General features: G+C 42.0%; 1 protein-coding gene across 2 annotated transcripts in view; it reads left to right on the forward strand.

Moving 5' to 3' along the window:
• Positions 1-27,070, forward strand: part of LOC121579894 (roundabout homolog 1-like) — a 267,144-nt gene that overhangs the window by 108,474 nt on the left and 131,600 nt on the right. For both annotated transcript variants that reach the window (XM_041894856.2, XM_045224365.1), the window contains one exon: positions 1,730-2,056. In XM_041894856.2, coding sequence (XP_041750790.2) covers positions 1,730-2,056 — 327 coding nt within the window. The remainder of the gene's footprint in view (positions 1-1,729; positions 2,057-27,070) is intronic.

The raw sequence follows: 27,070 nt of genomic DNA on the forward strand, positions 1-27,070 counted from the left end.
TGTTTGAACTTGTTATCAGTATAAAAGACACCTGTCCACAACCTCAAACAGTCACACTCCAAACTCCACTATGGCCAAGACCAAAGAGCTGTCAAAGGACAACAGAAACAAAATTGTAGACCTGCACCAGGCTGGGAAGACTGAATCTGCAATAGGTAAGCAGCTTGGTTTGAAGAAATCAACTGTGGGAGCAATTATTAGGAAATGGAAGACATACAAGACCACTGATAATCTCCCTCGATCTGGGGCTCCACGCAAGATCTCACCCCGTGGGGTCAAAATGATCACAAGAACCACACGGGGGGACCTAGTGAATGCCCTGCAGAGAGCTGGGACCAAAGTAACAAAGCCTACCATCAGTAACACACTACGCCGCCAGGGACTCAAATCCTGCAGTGCCAGACGTGTCCCCCTGCTTAAGCCAGTACATGTCCAGGCCCGTCTGAAGTTTGCTAGAGTGCATTTGGATGATCCAGAAGAGGATTGGGAGAATGTCATATGGTCAGATGAAACCAAAATATAACTTTTTGGTAAAAACTCAACTCAGCGCTCTTTCTCGTGTTTGGAGGACAAAGAATGATGAGTTGCATCCAAAGAACACCATACGTACTGTGAAGCATGGGCGTGGAAACATCATGCTTTGGGGCTGTTTTTTCTGCAAAGTGACCAGGACGACTGATCCGTGTAAAGGAAAGAATGAATGGGGCCATGTATCGTGAGATTTTGAGTGAAAACCTCCTTCCATCAGCAAGGGCATTGAAGATGAAACGTGGCTGGGTCTTTCAGCATGACAATGATCCCAAACACAACGCCCGGGCAACGAAGGAGTGGCTTCGTAAGAAGCATTTCAAGGTCCTGGAGTGGCCTAGCCAGTCTCCAGATCTCATCCCCATAGAAAATCTTTGGAGGGAGTTGAAAGTCTGTGTTGCCCAGCGACAGCCCCAAAACATCACTGCTCTAGAGGAGATCTGCATGGAGGAATGGGCCAAAATACCAGCAACAGTGTGTGAAAACCTTGTGAAGACTTACAGAAAACGTTTGACCTGTGTCATTGCCAACAAAGGGTATATAACAAAGTATTGAGAAACTTTTGTTATTGACCAAATACTTATTTTCCACCATAATTTGCAAATAAATTCATAAAAAATCCTACAATGTGATTTTCAGGATTTTTTTTTCTCAATTTGTCTGTCATAGTTGACGTGTACCTATGATGAAAATTACAGGCCTCTCTCATCTTTTTAAGTGGGAGAACTTGCACAATTGGTGGCTGACTAAATACTTTTTTCCCCCACTGAACGACTGGTAAATCTCAGACTTCTCCCACATGATGACCTCAGACGTCACCTGCTGAGGGAATTACCTTGATAACAGCATTTTCAAGACATTATTTATAAAAAGCAATCTATTCATATGTTTTTTTTACACTATAATTTGTTTACAAGCATATGATAGCTGTACTTTTAGTTTATGGTTGACGCAGCTTGTTGGCCATTAGCACGTGAATGTATCCAACTGGTATTCACAACTTTAGAACTGGTAATTACCACCTTCCCACTTGGTTATGAATGCAGCATTAGTCTCAGGGTGGATAAGGCTGAGGAATGCATCCATATGACACAGTGTTGTTTGGGACATGACATGAACTACTGATTATTGTTGTGCTTGTGGCCAGAGAAGGCTTCAACATACATGCAATGTAAATCTCATGTCATATCTCTTTTCTCAGGATCTCGTCTTCGTCAGGATGACTCCCCACCCCGAATCGTGGAGCACCCCTCTGACCTCATCGTTTCCAAGGGGGAGCCGGCCACCCTCAACTGCAAGGCGGAGGGGCGTCCTGCCCCTACGGTGGAGTGGTACAAGGATGGGGAGCGTGTGGAAACAGACCGGGACAACTCCCGTTCCCACCGCATGCTGCTGCCCAGCGGCTCCCTCTTCTTCCTGCGCATCGTCCACGGCCGACGCAGCAAGCCAGACGACGGAAGCTATGTGTGTGTGGCCCGTAACTACCTGGGCCAGGCCGTCAGCCATAACGCCTCGCTGGAGGTAGCCAGTAAGTAATGTTCTCTGTCTGTCTGGTGGTGGTGGGTCAAAGCCGTGTGGGCTGGTGTATCAACTACTAGAGACAATGTGGGCATGCGACGACAGCTATTTGCTTTATATCAAAGGATGTACATGGAATATGTACATGTAAATGATGGATATCACTGCTTTATGACACTGAGGTCAGTGTTCTTAATAATTACAGAAATCAGTCATTCATTAACACTGAGCAGTGCTGTTGTGCCTGCCTGGTTATGACAATCTCTTAAAGGAGAGGTTTACTCAAAATCCAGAAACTCCCAAGTGATTCCATACATTAAAACTAGTTCAGTGGAGTTTGCCCACTCCCCCTCTCTCTCCATGTAGTGCGGTACTGAAACAGCTGCAAAAATAGGTCATATGACTCGTGACGTTGCTGGATGCGGTCCTCACTGTGCTCAGTTGCCAGTGAATTCATGATTCAGAAATCTGCGGAGTGTGGACAAATTTGTTATTTTATTGAAAATGTGTGGCCGAATAAGCTATCGGTTTTTATTCAGGAAATGTGTACTTTTCCACCTAAAACATTTGCGATTATTTTATATCATTATTTTCTGTAGCCAACAGCCACAGCAGCGGAGATGGGTAACAACTGCGCACGTGCACTCTCGGGGAATACCTGCTACATAGAATCTGCATGTTATGCCCTCATTCGCAGATTCAAGTTTTTATCAGTGGTGAAGTGAAGACAGCGTTACACATTAGTTATACACAATAAACCACAACCTACAAACATGTCTGATGACATGGGGCGATAGAGAAGGGAAACAAGATGGCGTATTGAACACAAAGCGGTAAAATTCACCTCAATATAAAAACATAATGTTCAATATCAGGAAGTTAGACTAAATATTAACATTTCATATACAGTTGAAGTCAGAAGTTTACATACACTTAGGTTGGAGTCATTAAAACTTGTTTTTCAACCACTCCACACATTTCTTTTTAACAAACTATAGTTTTGGCAAGTCGGTTAGGACATCTACTTTGTGCATAACACAAGTAGTTTTTCCAACAATTGTTTACAGACATATTATTTCACTTATAATTCACTGTATCACAATTCCAGTGGGTCAGAAGTTTACATACACTAAGTTGACTGTGCCTTTAAACAGCTTGGAGAATTTCAAAAATGATGTCATGGCTTTAGAAGCTTCTGATAGGCTAATTGACATCATTTGAGTCAATTGGAGGTGTACCTGTGGATGTATTTCAAGGCCTACCTTCAAACTCAGTGCCTCTTTGCTTGACATCATGGGAAAATCAAAAGAAATCAGCCAAGACCTCAGAAAGAACATTTGTAGACCTCCACAAGTCTGGTTCATCCTTGGGAGCCTGAAGGTACCACGTTCATCTGTACAAACAATAGTACGCAAGTATAAACACCATGGGACCACGCAGCCGTCATACCGCTCAGGAAGGAGACGCACTCTGTCTCCTAGAGATGAACGTACTTTGGTGCGAAAAGTGCAAATCAATCCCAGAACAACAGCAAAGGAACTTGTGAAGATGCTGGAAGAAACAGGTACAAAAGTATCTATATCCACAGTAAAACGAGTCCTATATCGACGTAACCTGAAAGGCCGCTCAGCAAGGAAGAAGCCACTGCTCCAAAACCGCCATAAAAAAGCCAGACTACGGTTTCTAATCAAATTAAATAAAATCAAATTGTATTGGCCACATGCGCCGAATACAACAGGTGCAGACATTACAGTGAAATGCTTACTTACATCAACTGCACATGGGGACAAAGATCTTACTTTTTGGAGAAATGTCCTCTGGTCTGATGAAACAAAAATAGAACTGTTTGGCCATAATGACCATCGTTATGTTTGGAGGAAAAAGGGGGGTGCTTGCAAGCCGAAGAACACCATCCCAACCGTGAAGCACACGGGTGGCAGCATCATGCTGTGGGGGTGCTTTGCTGCAGGAGGGACTGGTGCACTTCACAAAATATATGGCATCATGAGGAAGGAAAATTATGTGGATATATTGAAACAATATATCAAGACATCAGTCAGGAAGTTAAAGCTTGGTCGCAAATGAGTCTTCCAAATGGACAATACTTCCAAAGTTGTGGCAAAATGGCTTAAGGACAACAAAGTCAAGGTATTGGAGTGGCCATCACAAAGCCCTGACCTCAATCCTATAGAAAATTTGTGGGCAGAACTGAAAAAGCGTGTGCGAGCAAGGAGGCCTACAAACCTGACTCAGTTACACCAGCTCTGTCAGGAGGAATGGGCCAAAATTCACCCAACTTATTGTGGGAAGCTTGTGGAAGGCTACCCGAAACGTTTGACCCAAGTTAAACAATTGAAAGGCAATGCTACCAAATACTAATTGAGTGTATGTAAACTTCTGACCCACTGGGAATGTGATGAAATAAATACAAGTTGAAATAAATCATTCTCTCTACTATTATTCTGACATTTCACATTCTTAAAATAAAGTGGTGATCCTAACTGACCTAAGACAGGGCATTCTTACTAGGATTAAATGTCAGGAATTGTGAAAAACTGAGTTTAAATGTATTTGGCTAAGTTGTATGTAAACTTCCGACTTCAACTGTATTCGAGGGTAATAACATTCAATCTGGATAATAACACAAAACAAATTATAAGGCTAGAGAAATGTATCGACAAATATTACATCAACACGCAACACCCAAACATGACTGAAGATAAACGAGGAGAATCAATCTCCAAGAGAAAACGAGACTGAAACAGATGATTTATGCTTTTCAGCACTCGGACTGTTAAGTGTGGAAAGCGACCTGTTGAAGTCGATAAATGACAAACTAGGCATACTAGAGTTGGTCAGTAATGATGTAAAAGAGTTGAAGGCGAGTCTGGAAATGAGTGACGTAAAAGTTGCGATAATGGAGAGCGATACAAAAAAACTAAAAGGGACAGTCACTAGGATGGAAACGGACGTTAAGGAACTTAAAAAGGAGAACAACTTTCTGAGAGAAGCCTTACTAGATATACAAACTAGATCGATGAGAGAAAATCTAGTACTTACGGGTATCCAGGATGCTACAGATTCCACTCGAGGCTGTCGATAAAATCCAACTCGAACGTGGACACCGTTTCGGACAAAGAGGGCAGAGATATGAGCGTCCAATCGTTGCCAAATGTGCCTTTTTTAAGGATAAAGTAATGGTTAAAAGTCTAGGAAAAATACTTGCTGGTACGAAAATAGGCATGAATGATCAGTTCCCAAGGGAGATTGCAGAACGGCGCAAAGTTCTGTACCCAATCTTCAAGGAAAACAGATTAAAAGGGAAGTGTGTTGCTCTCGTTGTTGATAAACTGTATATTGACAACCAAATGTTCCGCGACACAAAGACTACTCCATGGCTATTCTGAAAGTTCTAATAGAGGAGTTGAAAAATGGAACACCCAATACTAGTCATGGTAGGGATTGTAATAATAAAACATATTTATAGTAGGTATAGTAATTTATAAAGGGATAAGACAGTATTACAAGAAAAGATAACAAGCTAAATAATACATCTTCAAATACAACTAAATTAGAACACAAGTTCTCAATCTACATAGTGGAGATAAAAACATAGCAAACAGAAGAATTGTGATGGAAGGCGTGGTGTGCATTTTGGTGTTTGAATAAGTGTGGGGTTAAGTGAGTGAGAAAGGAAATGGTTGCATATCCCAGAACCAACATGTGTCTGTGAGCAGGGGTTGTGAGAGAGGGCTTTCAATTTTGTGCAGATGAAGGATATACATTTTAAAGTATAGTATACATCCAATATATTTTTTATTGTCCTATCATGATAGAATGATCCCCAACCCTATATCCTAGACACCCGCCTGAGCGACCCATACACCAAAGAGAAGTCCCCATCTGTTTTATGGACCTGCTGTGAGTTGCCTATATGCAGCCAAAACTGGAAAATAAATGTGGTCAGAGACCTACTTGAGCAGCACCACCCCCTCAAGATTCTGAGCCTGCCTGGCAGGGTTGGTCCTACAAAGCCAGAGCCCCCTGATGGGAGAGCATTATATACAAGGACATTCTCAAAGCTGCTAATGAGAACCTTGATGACCTTGTACCTAGCCGGTGGGGATTCCGGTGGGGTACCCCCACCCAGGTAGTGGCAGTGCTGGCAACACTGGCTGCAGTAACCCATGGGGAGGGGTTCACACTCGGACAATCAGAGAGGGGGCTTATCATTGTGGCCCAGGTGGCACAAAATAATCAAAGGTCTGACTGCACGGAGATGCTTGGGGAAAATGGTTACAACGGGGGACCAGAGTGTTTGTTGCTCAGGTGAAGAGGGTGGATCTGATCTCCATCACCTAGGACTTGACATAGATTAAATAGATTAATCAAATCTCACATTGTTTTCAATTTCTGCTCAATCTTGCATGCTTTCTCAATCAGCTGTAACTGTATATGCATTCGTAAATCAGGTCCTTTCTTGAGTTGGGCTCTGGGATGTAACAACTGTTGAGCATCTGATTTTATGGTTGATTGTGGAGGAAAGGGGTTGAGTGTGTTAGAGGATGTGAGTATGTGCGTGTGTGTTTATCCCACATCTGTTGCAAGGGGGTAAGGATGTTAGGGAGAATATAGGATGAACCACAATAATTGTTTGCTAAAATAATAATTGCTTGTCAAAAATGAAATGTAATACAATGGCAATCCGGGTTATATGTTAAAATCCTACGCATGAACTGCCGATATTATTACACATATTAATTGATAATGATGGAAAATAAGATATGCAAGATATTTGAATAGTTATATATATACAGTGGGGAGAACAAGTATTTGATACACTGCCGATTTTTCAGGTTTTCCTACTTACAAAGCATGTAGAGGTCTGTAATTTCTATCATAGGTACTCTTAAACTGTGAGAGACGGAATCTAAAACAAAAATCCAGAAAATCACATTGTATGATTTTTAAGTAATTCATTTGCATTTTATTGCATGACATAAGTATTTGATCACCTACCAACCAGTAAGAGTTCCGGCTCTCACAGACCTGTTAGTTTTTCTTTAAGAAGCCCTCCTGTTCTCCACTCATTACCTGTATTAACTGCACCTGTTTGAACTCGTTACCTGTGTAAAAGACACCTGTCCACACACTCAATCAAACAGACTCCAACCTCTCCACAATGGCCAAGACCAGAGAGCTGTGTAAGGACATCAGGGATAAAATTGTAGACCTGCACAAGGCTGGGATGGGCTACAGGACAATAGGCAAGCAGCTTGGTGAGAAGGCAACAACTGTTGGCGCAATTATTGGAAAATGGAAGAAGTTCAAGATGACAGTCAATCACCCTCGGTCTGGGGCTCCATGCAAGATCTCACCTCGTGGGGCATCAATGATCATGAGGAAATGAGGGATCAGCCCAGAACTACATGGCAGGACCTGGTCAATGACCTGAAGAGAGCTGGGACCACAGTCTCAAAGAAAACCATTAGTAACACACTACGCCGTCATGGATTAAAATCCTGCAGCGCACGCAAGGTCCCCCTGCTCAAGCCAGTGCATGTCCAGGCCCGTCTGAAGTTTGCCAATGACCATCTGGATGATCCAGAGGAGGAATGGGAGAAGGTCATGTGGTCTGATGAGACAAAAATATAGCTTTTTGGTCTAAACTCCACTCACCGTGTTTGGAGGAAGAAGAAGGATGAAATACAACCCCAAGAACACCATCCCAACCATGAAGCATGGAGGTGGAAACATCATTCTTTGGGGATGCTTTTCTGCAAAGGGGACAGGACGACTGCACCGTATTGAGGGGAGGATGGATGGGGCCATGTATCGCGAGATCTTGGCCAACAACCTCCTTCACTCAGTAAGAGCATTGAAGATGGGTCGTGGCTGGGTCTTCCAGCATGACAACGACCCGAAACACACAGCCAGGGCAACTAAGGTGTGGCTCCGTAAGAAGCATCTCAAGGTCCTGGAGTGGCCTAGCCAGTCTCCAGACCTGAACCCAATAGAAAATCTTTGGAGGGAGCTGAAAGTCCGTATTGCCCAGCGACAGCCCCGAAACCTGAAGGATCTGGAGAAGGTGTGCCAAAATCCCTGCTGCAGTGTGTGCAAACATGGTCAAGACCTACAGGAAACGTATGATCTCTGTAATTGCAAACAAAGGTTTCTGTACCAAATATTAAGTTCTGCTTTTCTGATGTATCAAATACTTATGTCATGCAATAAAATGCAAATTAATTACTTAAAAATCATACAATGTGATTTTCTGGATTTTTGTTTTAGATTCCGTCTCTCACAGTTGAAGTGTACCTATGATAAAAATTACAGACCTCTACATGCTTTGTAAGTAGGAAAACCTGCAAAATTGGCAGTGTATCAAATACTTGTTCTCCCCACTGTATATTGAGGTGAGAGCATTGGAACGAAATGCTTTTGCCGGTTAACCTGCTTCTGTTTTGTGGGTGGCACTGTGTGCTTTTTTGGTGGGATGCCGATAACTGGGATGACGGCTCAACTTGGGATGGGGAGGGGCTTTAGCGGGGGAATTAGTGGAGAACAATTGGAGGGTTACTTAGTAGCAATGCAAATATCATGGTACAGCTACAGTGGGGAAAAAAAGTATTTAGTCAGCCACCAATTGTGCAAGTTCTCCCACTTAAAAAGATGAGAGAGGCCTGTAATTTCATCATAGGTACACGTCAACTATGACAGACAAATTGAGGAAAGAAAATCCAGAAAATCACATTGTAGGATTTTTAATGAATTTATTTGCAAATTATGGTGGAAAATAAGTATTTGGTCACCTACAAACAAGCAAGATTTCTGGCTCTCACAGACCTGTAACTTCTTCTTTAAGAGGCTCCTCTGTCCTCCACTCGTTACCTGTATTAATGGCACCTGTTTGAACTTGTTATCAGTATAAAAGACACCTGTCCACAACCTCAAACAGTCACACTCCAAACTCCACTATGGCCAAGACCAAAGAGCTGTCAAAGGACACCAGAAACAAAATTGTAGACCTGCACCAGGCTGGGAAGACTGAATCTGCAATAGGTAAGCAGCTTGGTTTGAAGAAATCAACTGTGGGAGCAATTATTAGGAAATGGAAGACATACAAGACCACTGATAATCTCCCTCGATCTGGGGCTCCACGCAAGATCTCACCCCATGGGGTCAAAATGATCACAAGAACGGTGAGCAAAAAAACCCAGAACCACACGGGGGGACCTAGTGAATGACCTGCAGAGAGCAGGGACCAAAGTAACAAAGCCTACCATCAGTAACACACTACGCCACCAGGGACTCAAATCCTGCAGTGCCAGACGTGTCCCCCTGCTTAAGCCAGTACATGTCCAGGCCCGTCTGAAGTTTGCTAGAGTGCATTTGGATGATCCAGAAGAGGATTGGGAGAATGTCATATGGTCAGATGAAACCAAAATAGAACTTTTTGGTAAAAACTCAACTCGGTCGTGTTTGGAGGACAAAGAATGCTGAGTTGCATCCAAAGAACACCATACCTACTGTGAAGCATGGGGGTGGAAACATCATGCTTTGGGGCTGTTTTTCTGCAAAGGGACCAGGACGACTGATCCGTGTAAAGGAAAGAATGAATGGGGCCATGTATCGTGAGATTTTGAGTGAAAACCTCCTTCCATCAGCAAGGGCATTGAAGATGAAACGTGGCTGGGTCTTTCAGCATGACAATGATCCCAAACACACCGCCCGGGCAATGAAGGAGTGGCTTCGTAAGAAGCATTTCAAGGTCCTGGAGTGGCCTAGCCAGTCTCCAGATCTCAACCCCATAGAAAATCTTTGGAGGGAGTTGAAAGTCCGTGTTGCCCAGGGACAGCCCCAAAACATCACTGCTCTAGAAGAGATCTGCATGGAGGAATGGGCCAAAATACCAGCAACAGTGTGTGAAAACCTTGTGAAGACTTACAGAAAACGTTTGACCTGTGTCATTGCCAACAAAGGGTATATAACAAAGTATTGAGAAACTTTTGTTATTGACCAAATACTTATTTTCCACCATAATTTGCAAATAAATTCATAAAAAATCCTACAATGTGATTTTCTTGATTTTTTTTCCTCAATTTGTCTGTCATAGTTGACGTGTACCTATGATGAAAATTACAGGCTTCTCTCATCTTTTTAAGTGGGAGAACTTGCACAATTGGTGGCTGACTAAATACTTTTTTCCCCCCACTGTATATGGACACTCAATCATTACAGTATTTTTTATTGGTAAATTTACAAACATATATAATGATAAATAGACTTGAAACTTGTATCTCATTACGGTGTATGGTGAAATAAATATAGCCAGTTATAATTGTAATGGCTTAGCAGATAATAACAAAAGAAGAACAATATTTACATGGCTCAAAGAGAAGGAATATAATATCTATTGTTTACAGGAAACTCATTCAACAATTCTAAATGAAGTTGCGTGGAAAAAGGAATGGGGGTGAGAAATATACTTCTCCCATGGGCAAAGAAACTCAAAAGGGGTGATGATATTATTTAATAGTAATTTCGATCCGAATGTGCAAATTGTCCAAATAGATACGCAAGGTAGATGGATTATTTTAAATATGTCATTGGACCATAAACAGATATAGCTCATTAACCTTTACGGACCAAATAATGATGATCCACACTTCTTTGACAATATATATAATAAATTATCAACCCTGCAAGCAATTCAAGACAATATTATTATGGTGGGGGATTATAATACTGTTTTAAATAGCTCAATGGACCGTAAAGGAAATCACACCACAAACAATCACCCTCATGCTCTTAAGGAAATCGTGAATGTCATGGATACATTAGAACTAGTAGATATATGGAGGCTTAAATATCCTGATCTAGTGAGATATACATGGCGGAGACTCAGTCAAGCTAGTCATCTTGACTTCTTTCTTATGTCATTCTCGTTGGCACCAAAAGTTTAAAAAGTGTTGATAGGGGACAGAATGTGGTCGGACCATCATATAATTGGCATATACATTACTCCTACTGAATTTCCACGTGGGCGAGGATATTGGAAATTTAATCAAAGCCTATTGGATGATAATTTTTTTAAAACTAGGACAAAGGAATTTGTAACGGATTTTTTTCGACATAACATAGCAAAATGCCCTTATTGTATGGGACACCTTTAAATATGCCTTTAGAGGCCATGCAATTCAGTACTCAGTACGAAAACAAAAGCAATTTAGGTCAAAAGAGTTTATACTAACAAAGGAAATAGATAGATGGCAATAAAAACTGTAACGTAGAGGCTCAGAATAAATTAGAGGAAAAACAAAAAGAAATGGAGAAACTTTTTCAAGAAAGATCAAGTGTAATATATTATAAAAATAAAGCAAACTGGATGGAATATGGGGAAAATGCACCAATTTCTGGATGCAATTAAAGACTTTAAGTCCGGGAAAACTCCAGGGTTGGATGGCATACCAGTCGAGATATACCAAACCTTTTTTTGATATACTAAGAGGTCCCTTATTAGCATGTTTTAACCACTCCTATGTAAATGGTAGATTGTCAGAAACAGGATACAAGTGGAAAATATAAAGTCCATTTAAAAAACTGGAGGCCCCTTACACTTCAGTGTTGTGATGCAAAAATTCTAGCAAAATGTATAGCGCATAGAATTAAAAAGGTATTGTCGGACATTATTCATTCTAATGAGACAGGTTTTTTACATGGAAGATACATTGGACATAATATAAGGCAAGTACTGGAAACAATAGAACACTAAGGACAATCTGGGAAACCAGGCCTGCTATTCATAGCAGACTTCAAAAAGGCATTTGATAAAGTACAACTGGGGTTTATATATAAATGCCTGGAGCATTTCAATTTTGGAGAATCTATTATAAAATTGGTCAAAATCATGTATAGTAACCCTAGGTGTAAAATACTAAATAATGGCTATTTCTCAGAAAGTTTTAAACTGAGGAGTGAAACAAGGTTGTCCACTATCGGCATATCTATTTATTATGGCCATCGAGATGTTAGCTATTAAAACCAGATCCAACAATAATATCAAGGGATTAGAAATCCAAGGTGTCATTGTACGCTGATGATTCATGTTTTCTTTTACATCCACAACTAGAATCCCTCCACAGCCTCATAGAGGATCTAGATACATTTTCTAACCTCTCTGGATTACAACCAAATTATGGCCAATGTACTATATTACGTATTGGATCTCTAAAAAATTAAAATGTTACATTACCATGTAGTTTACCAATAAAATGGTCTGATGGCGATGTGGATATACTCGGAATACATATCCCCAAGGAAATAAATGATCTCACTCCAATTAATTTTAATAGAAAGTTAGCAAAAATAGATAAGATCTTGCTACCATGGAAAGGTAAATACCTGTCAATTTGTGGAAAAATCACCCTGATTAACTCTTTAGTATTATCCCAGTTTACCTATTTGCTTATGGTCTTGCCTACGCCTAGCGAACAGTTTTTTAAATTATATGGAAAAAACATATTCCATTTTATTTGGAACGGCAAGCCAGACAAAATTAAACGGGCCTATTTATATAATGAATATGAATTCGGAGGACAGAAATTATTAAATATTAAAGCATTATACCTATCACTAAAAGCTTCAGTCATACAAAAGCTATACTTAAATCCGAACTGGTTCTCTAGCAAATTAGTAAAATTGTCTCACCCAATGTTCAAGAATGGCCTTTTCCCCTTTATTCAGATTACAACCTCTCACTATCAGTTATTTGAAAAGAAAATCATCTCCCAAATATCACTAATATGGATGGTGTTAAGAGATAGATGGGTGGTGTTGAATGGAGTTGAAGGATGGGACTAATAACAACTAACAACAACTAATAACAAGATAACTAATAATGTAAGCATACTGTGTCCATAAAAAGTATATAGGTTGTAGGTTGGGAGCTTTTGTGAAAGAGCACAGTTAGAAAGATATGGCATACAGAAGCAAACTGGATGGACATCATGAAAATGATCGGAGAGGTTGAGAGTAGAAGAAGTTCAGGAGAAAAAACAAACAAAATATAATTATTGTAAAATTGACTGTGTCCATAAAATGTATATAGTAAGTATAAGCTGGAAGTAGAGGCCTAAGCATTGTTGTTCACTAGTTTACTCCAATTAGGGAAAGGGTGGTAGGGTTGGAAAGTAATAAAGGGGAATATATTTTTAAAAAAGGATATGTACAGTATGTGTATGTATGTATGTATGTATGTATGTATGTATGTATGTATGTATGTATGTATGTATGTATGTATGTATGTATGTATGTATGTATGTATGTATGTATGTATGTATGTATGTATGTATGTATGTATGTATGTATGTATGTATGTATGTATGTATGTTTATGTATGTATGTATGTATGTATGTATGTATGTATGTATGTATGTATGTATGTATGTATGTATGTATGTATGTATGTATGTATGTATGTATATGTGTATGTGTGTATGTATGTATGTATGTATATGTATGTATGTATGTATGTATGTATGTATGTATGTATGTATGTATGTGTGTATGTGTGTATGTATGTATGTATGTATGTATGTATGTATGTATGTATGTATGTATGTATGTATGTATGTCTGTATGTATGTATGTATGTATGTATGTATGTATGTGTGTATGTGTGTATGTGTGTATGTATGTATATGTGTGTATGTATATATGTATATGTATGTATATATGTGTATATTACATTTTACATTACATTTACGTCATTTAGCAGACGCTCTTATCCAGAGCGACTTACAAATAGGTGCATTCACCCTATAGCCAGTGGGATAACCACTTTACAATATATATATATATATATATTTTTTTTCTTTGGGGGGTGGGGTAGAAGGATTACTTTATCCTATCCCAGGTATTCCTTAAAGAGGTGGGGTTTCAAATGTCTCCGGAAGGTGGTGAGTGACTCCGCTGTCCTGGCGTCGTGAGGGAGCTTGTTCCACCATTGGGGTGCCAGAGCAGCGAACAGTTTTGACTGGGCTGAGCGGGAACTATGCTTCCGCAGAGGAAGGGGAGCCAGCAGGCCAGAGGTGGATGAACGCAATGCCCCTCACAGCTCCATAGGCAAGCACCATGGTGTATATATATATATATATATATATATATATATATATATATATATATATATATATATATAAACATGGGGGATTGGAAGTGATGCAGACAATTACATTGATGGAAGTTACAATCTATCTGCAATATTAAGCTGATCTACCCCCTAAAAAACTACTGGAGGGGCGCCGATGGTGTTGTCGAATCGTATTTATTTGAGCCTGAGTATTCGGACGAAGAATTGAGGCAAATTGAGCTTCAGATGGCCTCTGCCCCTCTAGCCACCGAAGCTGCAGTATTATCTGGTAGCAGTACAGACTGGTGGTGCAGTTGTGGCAATTGTGTTTCAATGCCACGAATGAGGAATGTTTGTGCTGCGGTTCAAATAAGTGACTACAATTCTTACAGAAATGGAGGAACGTTATGATGATGAAGAACAGTTAGTTTGCTTTTGCGACCACTATGATTTATCTGGCCACATCAACTCTGGTGTCCTGAAAAAATTAAATGGAGACGCACAACTTGTTTCAGCTGGACCAAATGGACAGTTATCTAACGAGTAATTAGTCTATGTTTATTTATCAAAATGTTTTTGGGATATTCTATTCTGCAATGTAAGGTGACACAACGTTTACTGCCTCTCAATCCCCCCCCCCGTCATAAATACATAGGGCACGTATACTAACCTGTAGAGCACCTAGGCCTATATGTCTACATGACATGGTGCAATGGTAAAAACACAATAACAACACCTTGAATGTCAAGAATCAGGCTAGGCTACATACCGCCACACACATGCTTTGTCATTTTCTCTTTTCTCAAACGCACCTTTGTATTTTGGCACTGCTTCAGAACCAGTCCACGGAAATACAGTAGCAACAGCTGTATCTTTTAGTTTCCTTCGGTTTTCTGTCCCCATAATTTCATCCCTCAAGTGCTTGCTACACACATGCAGCGATGCAAGGTTGGCTGCAGGAGTATTTACATTGTATTTAGTATTTCGAATTGCTACTAACCATCTTCTACATCTCTTTGTATCTTTTATCGGAAAACAGTGAAATTTGGTGCCTTCTTACTTTGATTTCCTGTATAAAGTGCAGCCAGGGACGAACACCAGCTTGCTGCCATCTCTTTTTCCACTTTGTGTAACTAACTTTACCTGCGATATGCCTAACTCTTATCATCTTTCTAACCAGCTCCTTCTCTCCCCCCAAAAACTTGAATCTGTGACATCAAACTCCATGTAAGGGCACATCATCACATTTCTATGTAGCAAGGTCTCCGCCACGAGGGCGCACATTCGCAGTTGTTACCCATCTCTGCTGCTGTGGCAGTCTTCTACATAAAATAATGCTATGAAATAATCGCAAATGTTTTAGGTGGAAAAGTACAAATTTCCTGACTCAAAACAGATAGCACTTTTGACAAAAATAGCTCATTCAGCCAGACGCTTTCAATAAAACAACACATTTGTCCACAATTCATGGATTTCTTAATCATGAATTTACTGGCAACGGAGCAGAGCGAGGCCTGCATCCAGCAATGTCACGAGTCATTGATCCTTTTTTGCAGCTGTTTCAGTACAGCACTACAGGGAGAGAGAGGGAGAGAGGGCAAACTCCACTGAACTAGTTTCAATATATGGAATCACTTGGGAGTTTCTGGATTTTGGGTAAACTTCTCCTTTAAAGGAGAATATTCAAGGTCACCAACCACAGGACCAAACGAGCCCAGTCAAGAGCCTTGGACCAGAATAGACCGTGTAGTCATGGTCTCTGACAGTCTGATGGTGAAGACAGATCTGGCCCTGCTCTCTCTCTCTCTCTCTCTCTCTCTCTCTCTCTCTCTCTCTCTCTCTCTCTCTCTCTCTCTCTCTCTCTTAGCCTTTGAAGAGCACCCTGTGTTATGTCTTTGGGGGCATCTAAGGCGACTACAGCCCTGCCAGACAGAGAGACTGAGCTTGAAATGCAAAGGTTTTACAAGGCTGCATCTAAGCCTGCATAAACTTTACCTGGAGACACTTCAATTATACTAATAACACAACTGGCCCCTTAATGGACAGTTGGAACTATCTGCAGAGCATGGCAGCCTACCAACCTGCCTAGACAATTTATCTAGGCTGTTTATCCTTTTATCAAGGTTGTTTATTTCTACCCTTCTAGCGCAGGGTCAAACAATGTGAAACAACTGTTGTAAAGTCCTAATACATATCTTCTCTCCATAGTAAATGTGAAATACACTGAGTATACAAAACAGACCAGGTGACAAGGTGAATCCATGTGAAATCTATGATCCCTTATCACTTGTTAAATCCAATTCAGTCAGTGTAGATGAAGGGGAGGAGACAGGTTAAAGAAGGATTTTTAAGCCTTGAGACAATTGAGACATGCATTGTGTATGTGTGCCATTCAGAGGGTGAATGGGCAAGACAGAAAATGTAAGTGCCTTTGAACGAGGTATGGTAGTAGGTGCCAGGCGTACTGGTTTGTGTCATGAACTGTAACGCTGCTTGGTTTTTCACGCTCAACAGTTTCCCGTGTGTATCAAGAATGGTCCACCACCCAAAGGATATCCAGCCAACTTGACAAAACTGTGCGAAGCATTGGAGTCAACATGGGCCAGCTTTTCTGTGGAACACTTACAACACCTTGTAGAGTCCATGCCCAGACGAACTGAGACTGTTCTGAGGGCAAAAGAGAGAGCAGTGATCCTCCTGAGTGTATTTGATCTGCCCTTTGCTATCATGGAAAAGGCCTTATTACCAACTCCATTTCCAACATTGAAATAACAGCTCCATTTTGGACGCTTTGTTAAGTGCTAGGCTTTTTTCTCTGTTAGTCCATGCTTATGGGCGTGTAGTGGTAATCCTTGTTTCAACAAGTGCTGGCTGTCTAACAGGTAGGGAGGGCAGAGTCAGTCCCAGGGTTTAGCATGGCTTATCTGGAGCTACAAACATGGAGGGAGCAACTCCAACCCTCTCCACACTACCATACTACCTGACCCCAGACCTTGACTTATTCCTTTAAAGGCCTTTGAGTGATTCCTCATGAAACCCAGACAAAAAGAATACCATGATTTGGGGGAATGTAATCCATAGAATAGTTCTTTGGAGTAAGGATTGTTGACAGACAGTTGCGGCCAAATATATTGACACCCTTGCACTTTTCTTAAATAATTCCTTATCTCTTATCAAATAAGTTAAAAAAATAAAAAATACAGTATTGGTCTCCACATCTTATTGGATTTCAACTTACGTTTACAATTTTAATTTAGAAAATAAAGACAAATGGCATGGACAACATTATTGGCATCCGGGAGCTAGTACTTGGCCAAGATAACTGCCAACACATGCTTCTTGTAGGCATCAATGAGCTTGCTGCACCTTTGTACTGGTAATTTGGCCTACTCTTCAGTAGCAAACTGATCTAATTCTAATCTAATTCTGATCTAATCTAATTCTGATCTAATCTAATTCTTCGATGTTTGAGGGGTGCCCAACTGCTGTTTTGAGCTCTTGCCATAGGTTATGGATGTGATTCAGATCTGGACTCTTCGCTGGCCACTCCAGAACAGTCCAATATTTCTTCTTGAACCATTCCAGGATGCTTTTGATGTGTGTTTGTGGGGTTGTTGTCCTGCCGGAAGACCCACAACCTTCACCAGAGACACAGTTTTTGGACACTGGGATGAACATTGCATTCCAAAACACCTTGGAAATAGAGATGGGGGATAAATCGATTCAGTTAAATATTGGGATATTGTAACGTATCCTTTTGACAATATCGCAATATTATTTTTGTGTTAGTTGGCTGTACCTGCGCTAAAAGTCCAGTATTTTTCCTTCATAGCTTGTTCTCCATCTTCTTTTTAAATAGGGAGCCAATTTGTTTCAGCACTTTTACTTCCATTTTTCATGGCTCTCTCTTGTCCCTCTGCAGCAGACATACAGTATGGTGAGCAATATGTTTGGACCATGGAATCGAAATCACAGTATTGAATTGCAATACATATAGAATCATAAGAATTGTGAGAATCGCAATACATATCGTATCGGCACTTAAGTATCGTGGTAATATTGTATCGTGAGGTCCCTGGCAATTCCCAGCCCTACTTGATAATCTGCTGATTTCATGATGTCTTGCACACATTCAAGGCCCCAAGTGCCAGAGGTAGCAAAGCAACCCCACAGCAATATCGAACCTCCCCCATGTTTGATTGTAGGGAGGATGTTATTTTCTTTGAATGCTTCATTTGGTCGTTGGTAAACACAGGAAGACCCCACTGCTGAAGGAGACACAAGAAACCCTGATTGAACTTCTCAAAAACCCACCTAAACCAATGGCGAGATCTGAAAACAGCAGTTGGTGGAGGGCACCTCTCAAACATTGAAGAAATAGAGCAGTTTGGTGCTAAAAAGTGTGCCAAATTGCCAGTAGAAGGGTGCAGCAAGCTTATTAATGGCTACAAGAAGTGCTTGTCTGCAGTTATCTTGGCCAAAGGCTATGAAACCAAATACTAGCTCCGGGGTGCCAATAATTTTGTCCAAACCATATGTCTTTATTTTCTAAAATAAAATTGTAAACGTAAGTTTAGAAAAATGTAATTGGTTCTGCAATGTTGAAAATCTTACTTATTTTAGAAGAAATAGGGGATCATTTAAGAAAAGTGCACAGGTGCCAATATATTTGGCCGCAACTGTATATTGACATTTGTATCTGAAAACATAATTGAGAAATAATTAATCAAAGTTGGCATATTTATGACATTTTGGCCTTACACAGGCCTCCTTTAGGACTCCATAATGTTTCATCTGTAGATGCTACAAAGCAGAAATTGGTCCATATGAAGCTTTACCGCTTGCTCTGTAATATGAGTAGTATTTCGATTTCAATAATATGTACTGAACAAAAATATAAATGCAACAGGTAAAGTGTTGGTCCCATATTTCATGAGCTGAAATAAAAATCCATGATCATTACACAGGTGCCCCTTGTGCTGGGGATAATAAAAGGCCACTCTAAAATGTGCAGTTTTGTCACACAACACAATGCCACAGATGTCTCAAGTTTTGAGGGAGCCTGCAATTGGAATACTGACTGCAAGAATCTCCACTAGAGCTGTTGTCAGACAACTGAATGTTCATTTCTCTACCATAAGCCTCCTCCAACGTTTTTTTTAGAGAATTTGGGAGTACGTCCAACAGGCCTCGCAAACCGTTGTGTGGGCGAGCGGTTTGCTGATGCCAACGTTGAGCACAGAGTGCTTCATGGTGGCAGTGGGGGTATGGTGTGGGGGTGCTTTGCTGGTGACAATGTCTGTGATTTATTTAGCATTCAAGGCACCCTTAACCAGCATGGCTACCACAGCATTCTGCAGCGATACGCCATCCCATCTGGTTTGGGCTTAGTGGGACTATCATTTGTTTTTCAACTGTACAATGACCCAACACACCTCCAGGCTGTGTAAGGGCTATTTTACAAAGAAGGAGAGTGATGGAGTGCTGCATCAGATGACCTGGCCTCCACAATCCCCTGACCTCAACCCAATGGAGATGGTTTGGGATAAGTCGGACCGCAGAGTGAAGGAAAAGCAGCCAACAAGTGCTCAGCATATGTGGGAACTCCTTCAAGACTGTTGGAAAAGCATTCCAGGTGAAGTTGGTTGAGAGAATGCCAAGAGTGTGCAAAGCTGTCATCAAGGCAAAGGGTGGCTACTTTGAAGAATCTCAAATATGAAATATATTTTGATTAGTTTTTTTGGTTACTACATGATTCCATATGTGTTATTTCATAGTTATGATGTCTTCACTATTATTCTACATTGTAAAAAATAGTACAAATAAAGAAAAACCCTTGAATGAGTAGGTGTGTCCAAACTTTTGACTGGAATTGTATGTCAATGATCTTTCCTCCAAAGGACTATTCTATGGATTAGATTTCGTGAAAATCCCCAAAATCATGGTATTTTTTTTGTCTGGGTTTTGTGAGGAATCTCTCCTTTCTAAAATAGGAGGGGTTCACATGTCAGGGCAGGAATAACCGCACATCTAGCATATAGCTGGGTTGATGTGGTCCTGTAACACTGTTTATTCATTTGTAATGTTACAATGCTTTATGATCAGTGCAGGGTTTGGACTGGGCCTGGTCTGGACATAGCTGTTGTTCACGTTTCCAGACAGTGCAGCTCAGGACTCATTTATGCTTAGTTTGTTAATGTACCAGCTTCGTGGAAACTCTGCCAGAGTAATTCTACGTACTCTCAGATCTCTTATAGAGGCTTATTTTCCTCTTGTTCTGAACTGACCCAAGAACCAAGGTTATTTCGTGCAGCTGAAAAAAACCCATTATACAGTCAATGTTTCACAGCCACGTAAAGACAAAAATAAACTATAAAATCCTACACTCTTAGGATGTCAGATACAGTTCTCTGTTTTGTCTTAGGTGTTTTATTTCACAGAATATGTTTCTCTCACATGCAACATTCATTCTCTCTCACACTGATGCTTATACAGACACATGTACAGCCACACACAAAACCACACTTCTACTCACACACATTCACACTGTGGCTATTTTCCCAGCTCTCCTGTTGAGTAAAAGGAACGTGTTTTTCATCAAAGCTAATTTAGCGCAACCAGAGCTTAAAAGAAACATCAGTGAATCCAGTTACACATTTATGCTCATATTTGATCTTTATACGACTGGAGCGGTCAGGTGACCTGTTGTAGTTGCATGCGATCTTCACTGACACTGACCTACTTCAATAGCTCTCTGTTACTCTGTCTCTGTCCCCTTGCCCCCTGTCCCCTCACCCCCAGTCCCTAGGCCCCTGTCCCCATCCCCCTCCCCACTCATCTTCTCCTCCCTAGTTTAGCCACCACCTTTATCCCGAAGCCTTAAAATGAATGCATTTTGCATCATCATGATGATGTGGCCTGTGACACTTTGCTTCTTGAATGTCCAATATCTTGAAAACTTGACTCCTGACATGCAAAACAATTTGGGGATTTTGTCGACTAATTAAAAAAATACCAAAATATTTTTTTGGGGGGGATTTTCTCTTTAAATAGAGCTGCACCCTGCTGTCTGTGTTGCTCTTGTCATCCCTGTAATAAAAACTCTTCAAACCCCTTGCCAGTAAAGATCATTTGTTAACTTGCCAGACTACTTGCCTTTGATTAACTTTATTACAGCATCATTCATTCCTTCAGTCAGTCCCCTGATATATTCAGCTCGCTGCTTTTTGTGTGGTCCTCTCACAGTCAAGGGAAAAGGCTAGAGATCCACCCCCCTCTCAATTAAATTCAATTGAAGGGGCTTTATTGGCATGGGAAACATGTTTACATTGCCAAAGCAAGTGAAATGGATAAACAAAAGTGAAATAAACAATACACATTTCAAATGTCATATTATGTTTATATATAGTGTTGTAACAATGTGCAAATAGTTAAAGTAAAAAGGGAAAATAAATAAACATAGGTTGTATTTACAATGGTGGTTGTTCTTCACTGGTTCCCCTTTTCTTGTTGCAACAGGTCACACATAAATAGGTCATTTAGCAGACGCTCTTATCCAGAGCGACTTACAGGAGCAATTAGGGTTAAGTGCCTTGCTCAAGGGCACATCGACAGATTTTTCACCTAGTCGGCTTGGGGATTAGAACCAGCGATCTTTCGGTTACTGGTACAACGCTCTTAACCACTAAGTTACCTGCCGCCCCCAATCACATCTTGCTGCTGTGATTGCACACTGTGGTATTTCACCCAATAGATATGGGAGTTTATCAAAATTGAATTTGTTTTCGAATTCTTTGTGGGTCTGTATAATCTGAGGGAAATATGTGTCTCTAATAAGGTCATACATTTGGCAGGAGGTTAGGAAGTGTAGCTCAGTTTCCACCTCATTTTGTGGGCAGTGTGCACATAGCCTGTCTTCTCTTGAGAGCCAGGTCTGCCTTTCTCAATAGCAAGGCTATGCTCACTGAGTCAAAGCTTTAACTTTAGGTCAGTCACAGTGGTCAGGTATTCTGGTATTCTGCCACTGTGTACTCTCTGTTTAGGGCCAAATAGCATTCTAGTTTGCTCTGTTTTTTTGTTAATTATTTCAATGTGTCAAGTAATTATCTTTTTGTTTTCTCATGATTTGGTTGGTTCTAATTGTGTTGCTGTCCTGGGGCTCTGTGGGGTCTGTTTGTGTTTGTGAACAGAGCCCCAGGACAAGCTTGCTTAGGGGACTCATCTCTCTCTCTCTCTCTCTCTCTCTCTCTCTCTCTCTCTCTCTCTCTCTCTCTCCCTTCTAATTATTCCTCCACCCATCCCTGTCTTTCCGTCTCCTCTGTTCTGTACAGTTGTGTAGGCCACTCTTCTCCCAGTAGTAGTGGGCATACTCATTAGCAGGGTGAGGTCAATTAAGTTAGGCTCCCACAGCGTGCCTCAGCATGTGTCCTGGGCCTCTCAGGGCTGAGCATGTCCTCCCTGTCCCAGAGCCGTATCCATAACAAGTCTTACTGAGGGGTTAAGGGTAGGTTGGGACTGTCAGAGGGACCAGGGGTACGGTATTTATAATTTGCCATGACTCGTGGAAATGTGGTATCAATTCACACAAACATGCCTGCTTCACATCCCTGTAGTAAAAACTCCAAAAAGGTTGGTGGACTTTTACTATAGGACCCACCTGCCATCCACAACAGCTGTGTCTGTGTGTGTGTGTGTGTGTGTGTGTTTGTGGGTCTAGTAGTGCACCAGTTTAGACTAAGGGTTGCTGTATTGCTAACAGGTGCCAGTGTTATTCTGTCAGAGTCTGCCCAGTGTGAGGGGTAAGCCTGTGGTGTTGCCCGTTAGGCACGCTTTCACCCCATTGTCCCCCCAGGAGGACTTTGTCTGCCTGCACGCCCAAAATACACATCAACCAAACATTTTTTTTTTATGGGCCTGGGGAGGGTGGTGGAATGAGCAGGGGAAGGGGGCCGAGGCCAGAGGTTAGAGGTCAGGGGTGTCACAAAAGAACATTGTGACTTACTTTTCATGCTTTGTGACTATACGGGAAGGGAGGGGTGTTGGAGGGGACAAAGGCACTGATTCTAGCAGCAGGCAGGAAAAACAGAGAAGAGAGGGAAGCACTGATAACAGAGGACAGCAGAGATGGTGTGTTCCTCTCCTTCCTAGTGACAGGGATTAACAACAGTGGGCATGCCCTCACACTCCGTCCCTGCCACAGTCACACTGTGTATCCATCTATCACCCAGCTACTTCCTGTGTCCGCTCCACTGACTCAGTCTGAGGAGGTCTACTGCTGCCCAACACCAAACCTGTCTTTCTTTGTGCTCTCTGTCCGGCCTGGGGAGCTTATTTTGGGATGTTGAGGTTTAAAGTTGAGCTAGAACAGAGGGACAGCTTGTAGAGGCTAAACTGAGTTATGTTCTACTGATTCAACTCAAAGGGGTCGTGCTGACGCAGGGGTCACCCACGGGTCATTCCAGGGTCCAGGGGTCACCCATATGTGGTGGAACAGAGCCCCCTCTGTCTGATACTGCTGAGTTTGGGTTGAAGAGTCAGGGTTAGGGGAGGGGGAAGGGGGGAGGTGTCAGAATTACAGAACATGGGGGTCCAGAGGTGCTTTTGACCCCGTCATGCTAAAAGACCTGTAAGAGATGTTAGTCAACATGTGTTAGCCTGATGTGGTGGTATTTCTAAATCAAATAAAATGTTATTTGTCACATGTGCCGAATACAACAGGTGTTGACTTTACCATGAAATGCTTACTTCCCAACAATGCAGAATTAAAAAGTAAGAAACATTTGCTAAATAAAAAAAAAAGAAAATAGTAACAATAAAATAACAATAACAAGGCTACATAATTTACAAGGAGTACCGGTACCGAGTCAATGTGCAGGGGGTACGAGGTAGTTGAGGTAATTGAGGTAATATGTACATGTAAGTAGGGGTAAAAGTGACAAGGCAATCAGGCTAGATAATAAACTGAGTAGCAGCAGTGTATGTGAAAAGTGTGAAAGGCACTCGGGAGCCCACGGTTGGATGCCAAGCAGTTGCCATACCAAGCGGTGATGCAGCCAGTCAAGATGCTCTCAATGGTGCAGCTGTAGCACTTTATGAGGATCTGAGGGCCCATGCCATATATTTTTTTGCCTCCTGAGGGGGAAGAGGTGGTCTTTGTGTGTGTGTGTGTGTGTGTGTGTGTGTATCAAATCAAATCAAACTTTATTTGTCACTTGCGCCGAATACAACGTGTAGTAACACAATAAAATAACAATAACGAGGCTATATACAGGGGGTACCGATACAGAGTCAATGTGCAGTAAAGGTTAGTCGAGGTAATTTGTACATGTAGGTAGGGGTAAAGTTACTATGCATAGATAAAAGACAGCAGGTAGCAGCAGTGTAAATTAGTCTGTGGGGCCATTTGATTCATTGTTCAGCAGTCTTATGGCTTGGGGGTAGAAGCTGATAATGAGCCTTTTGGTCCTAGACTTGGCGCGCCGGTATCGCTTGCCGTGCGGTAGCAGAGAGAACAGTTTATAACTTGGGTGACTGGAGTCTTTGACAATCTTTTGGGCTTTTCTATGACACTGCCTAGTATATAGGTCCTGGATGCCAGGAACCTTCGCCACAGTGATGTACTGGGCTGTACACACTCACCTCTGTAGTGCCTTACGGTCAGATGCCGAGCAGTTGCCATACCAGGCGGTGATGCAACCGGTCAGGATGCTCTCGATGGTGCAGCTGTAAAGCTTTTTGAGGATCTGAGGACCCATTCCAAATCTTTTCAGTCTCCTGAGGGGGAAAAGGTGTTGTCGTGCCCTCTTCACGACTGTCTTGGTGTGTTTGGACCATGATAGTTTGTTGGTGATGTGGACACCAAGGAACTTGAAACTCTCAACCCGCTTCACTACAGCCCTGTCGATGTTAATGGGGGCCTGTTCGGCCCGCCTTTTCCTGTAGTCCACGATCAGCTCCTTTATCTTGCTCACATTGAGGTAAGAGTTTGTTGTCCTGGCACCACACTGCCAGGTCTCTGACCTCCTCCCTATAGGCTGTCTCATCGTTGTCGGTGATCAGGCCTACCACTGTTGTGTCGTCAGCAAACTTAATGATGGTGTTGGAGTCGTGTTTGGCCATGCAGTCGTGGGTGAACAGGGAGTACAGGAGGGGACTAAGCACGCACCCCCGAGGGGCCCCAGTGTTGAGGATTAGCGTGGCAGACGTGGTGTTGCCTACCCTTACCACCTGGGGGGCGGCCCGTCAGGAAGTCCAGTATCCAGTTGCAGAGGGAGGTGTTTAGTCCCAGGATCCTTAGCTTAGTGATGAGCTTTGTGGGCACTATGGGGTTGAACGCTGAGCTGTAGTCAATGAACAGCATTCTCACATAGGTGTTCCTTTTGTCCAGGTGGGAAAGGCAGTGTGGAGTGCAATTGAGATTGTGTCATTTGTGGATCTGTTGGGGCGATATTCGAATTGGAGTGGGTCTAGGGTATCCGGGATGATGCTGTTGATGTGAGCCATGACCATCATTTCGTCATCTGACCACTGCCGTATTGAGCGAGTCATTGGTACTTCCTGCTTTAGTTTTTGCTTGTAAGCAGGAATCAGGAGGATAGAATTATGATCATATTTGCCAAATGGAGGGCGAGGGAGAGCTTTGTATGCGTCTCTGTGTGTGGAGTAAAAGTGGTCTAGAGTTTCTTTCCCTCTGGTTGCACATGTGACATGCTGGTAGAAATGAGGTAAAACTGATTAAAGTTTGCCTGCATTAAAGTCCCTGGCCACTAGGAGCACCGCTTCTGGATGAGCATTTTCTTGTTTGCTTATGGCCTTATACAGCTCGTGAGTGCGGTCTTAGTGCCAGCATCGGTTTGTGGTGGTAAATAGACAGCTAAGAATAATATAGATGAGAACTCTCTTGGTAGATAGTGTGGTCTACATTTTATCATAAGGTACTCTACCTCAGGCGAGCAAAACCTCGAGACTTCTTTATGTGTGAGTGTGTGTGTTTCTGATGTGAAGGATACATCTTGTATACTACTGAAATCCTAGTCTCTGGCCCCTTATTGATTGTTGTAAAGCCCCTGTAGGTTTGGATAGACTGGCCCCTGGCTGTTGTTTTATCTTACGAGGTGTGTGTTCCCTCACTGTTGGTCAACACTCTGTCACTAAGCCAGTGATATGGCTGTCCATCAGTGATCAGACACAGAGCAGGCAGAGGGGATTAAGGGTTACGGGAATGGAGGATGGAGGGAGATGTGACATGACTAGTGGTGATGTGTGTTGGTCAGACGTTTGAACTGATCCGAGATAAAGCCTTTCATCGCTCTGGCCTTTTCTCCCAAAGTCACCATCTGCCTGCGTCCGTCACTAGTAATCAGACGACGCAGAGGTTTGATGGTGTGAATGAAAGAGCTCTGTAGAATAACCCAGCGGGAGTGGCTTTTTGTATTAGTGCCTATTGCCTACTAATGCTCCCCCTATGGGTACAGTACACAGCATCAAAAAGACTAACTCTGCTGTATGATGACACTAATAGCATTGGAAATGTGCTCACCACAGAGAGAGATAGAGTGCTGTAATGGGAGCGGGAGATATGCATAAAAGGTGTCAGGGAGGCAGACATGGTTGAAGTCAGACTATGGGAGAGATTGAGAGATAGAGAGTGAAGGGAGCAGGAGAGGAGTGACAGAGATGTAGAGAAACAAGAAGTGTGGGCTCCGTTCTCTGTCCTTCATGGTGAAGAAGTGAGACTTGTTCTTTTGAGGACGCAGAGCTGAAGTGACAGAGCAGAGACAGTGACAGATGTAGTGTGTACTGGAGCCTGAAGCGTGACCAAGGGGCTGGGATACCGCCTGGTAAGCAGAAACACATACACACAGGGTCAGACTAGCGGAGCCATGCTGAAACTGA

The sequence above is a fragment of the Coregonus clupeaformis genome, chromosome 13, assembly GCF_020615455.1.
Source record: "Coregonus clupeaformis isolate EN_2021a chromosome 13, ASM2061545v1, whole genome shotgun sequence".
Classification (NCBI taxonomy): domain Eukaryota; kingdom Metazoa; phylum Chordata; class Actinopteri; order Salmoniformes; family Salmonidae; genus Coregonus; species Coregonus clupeaformis.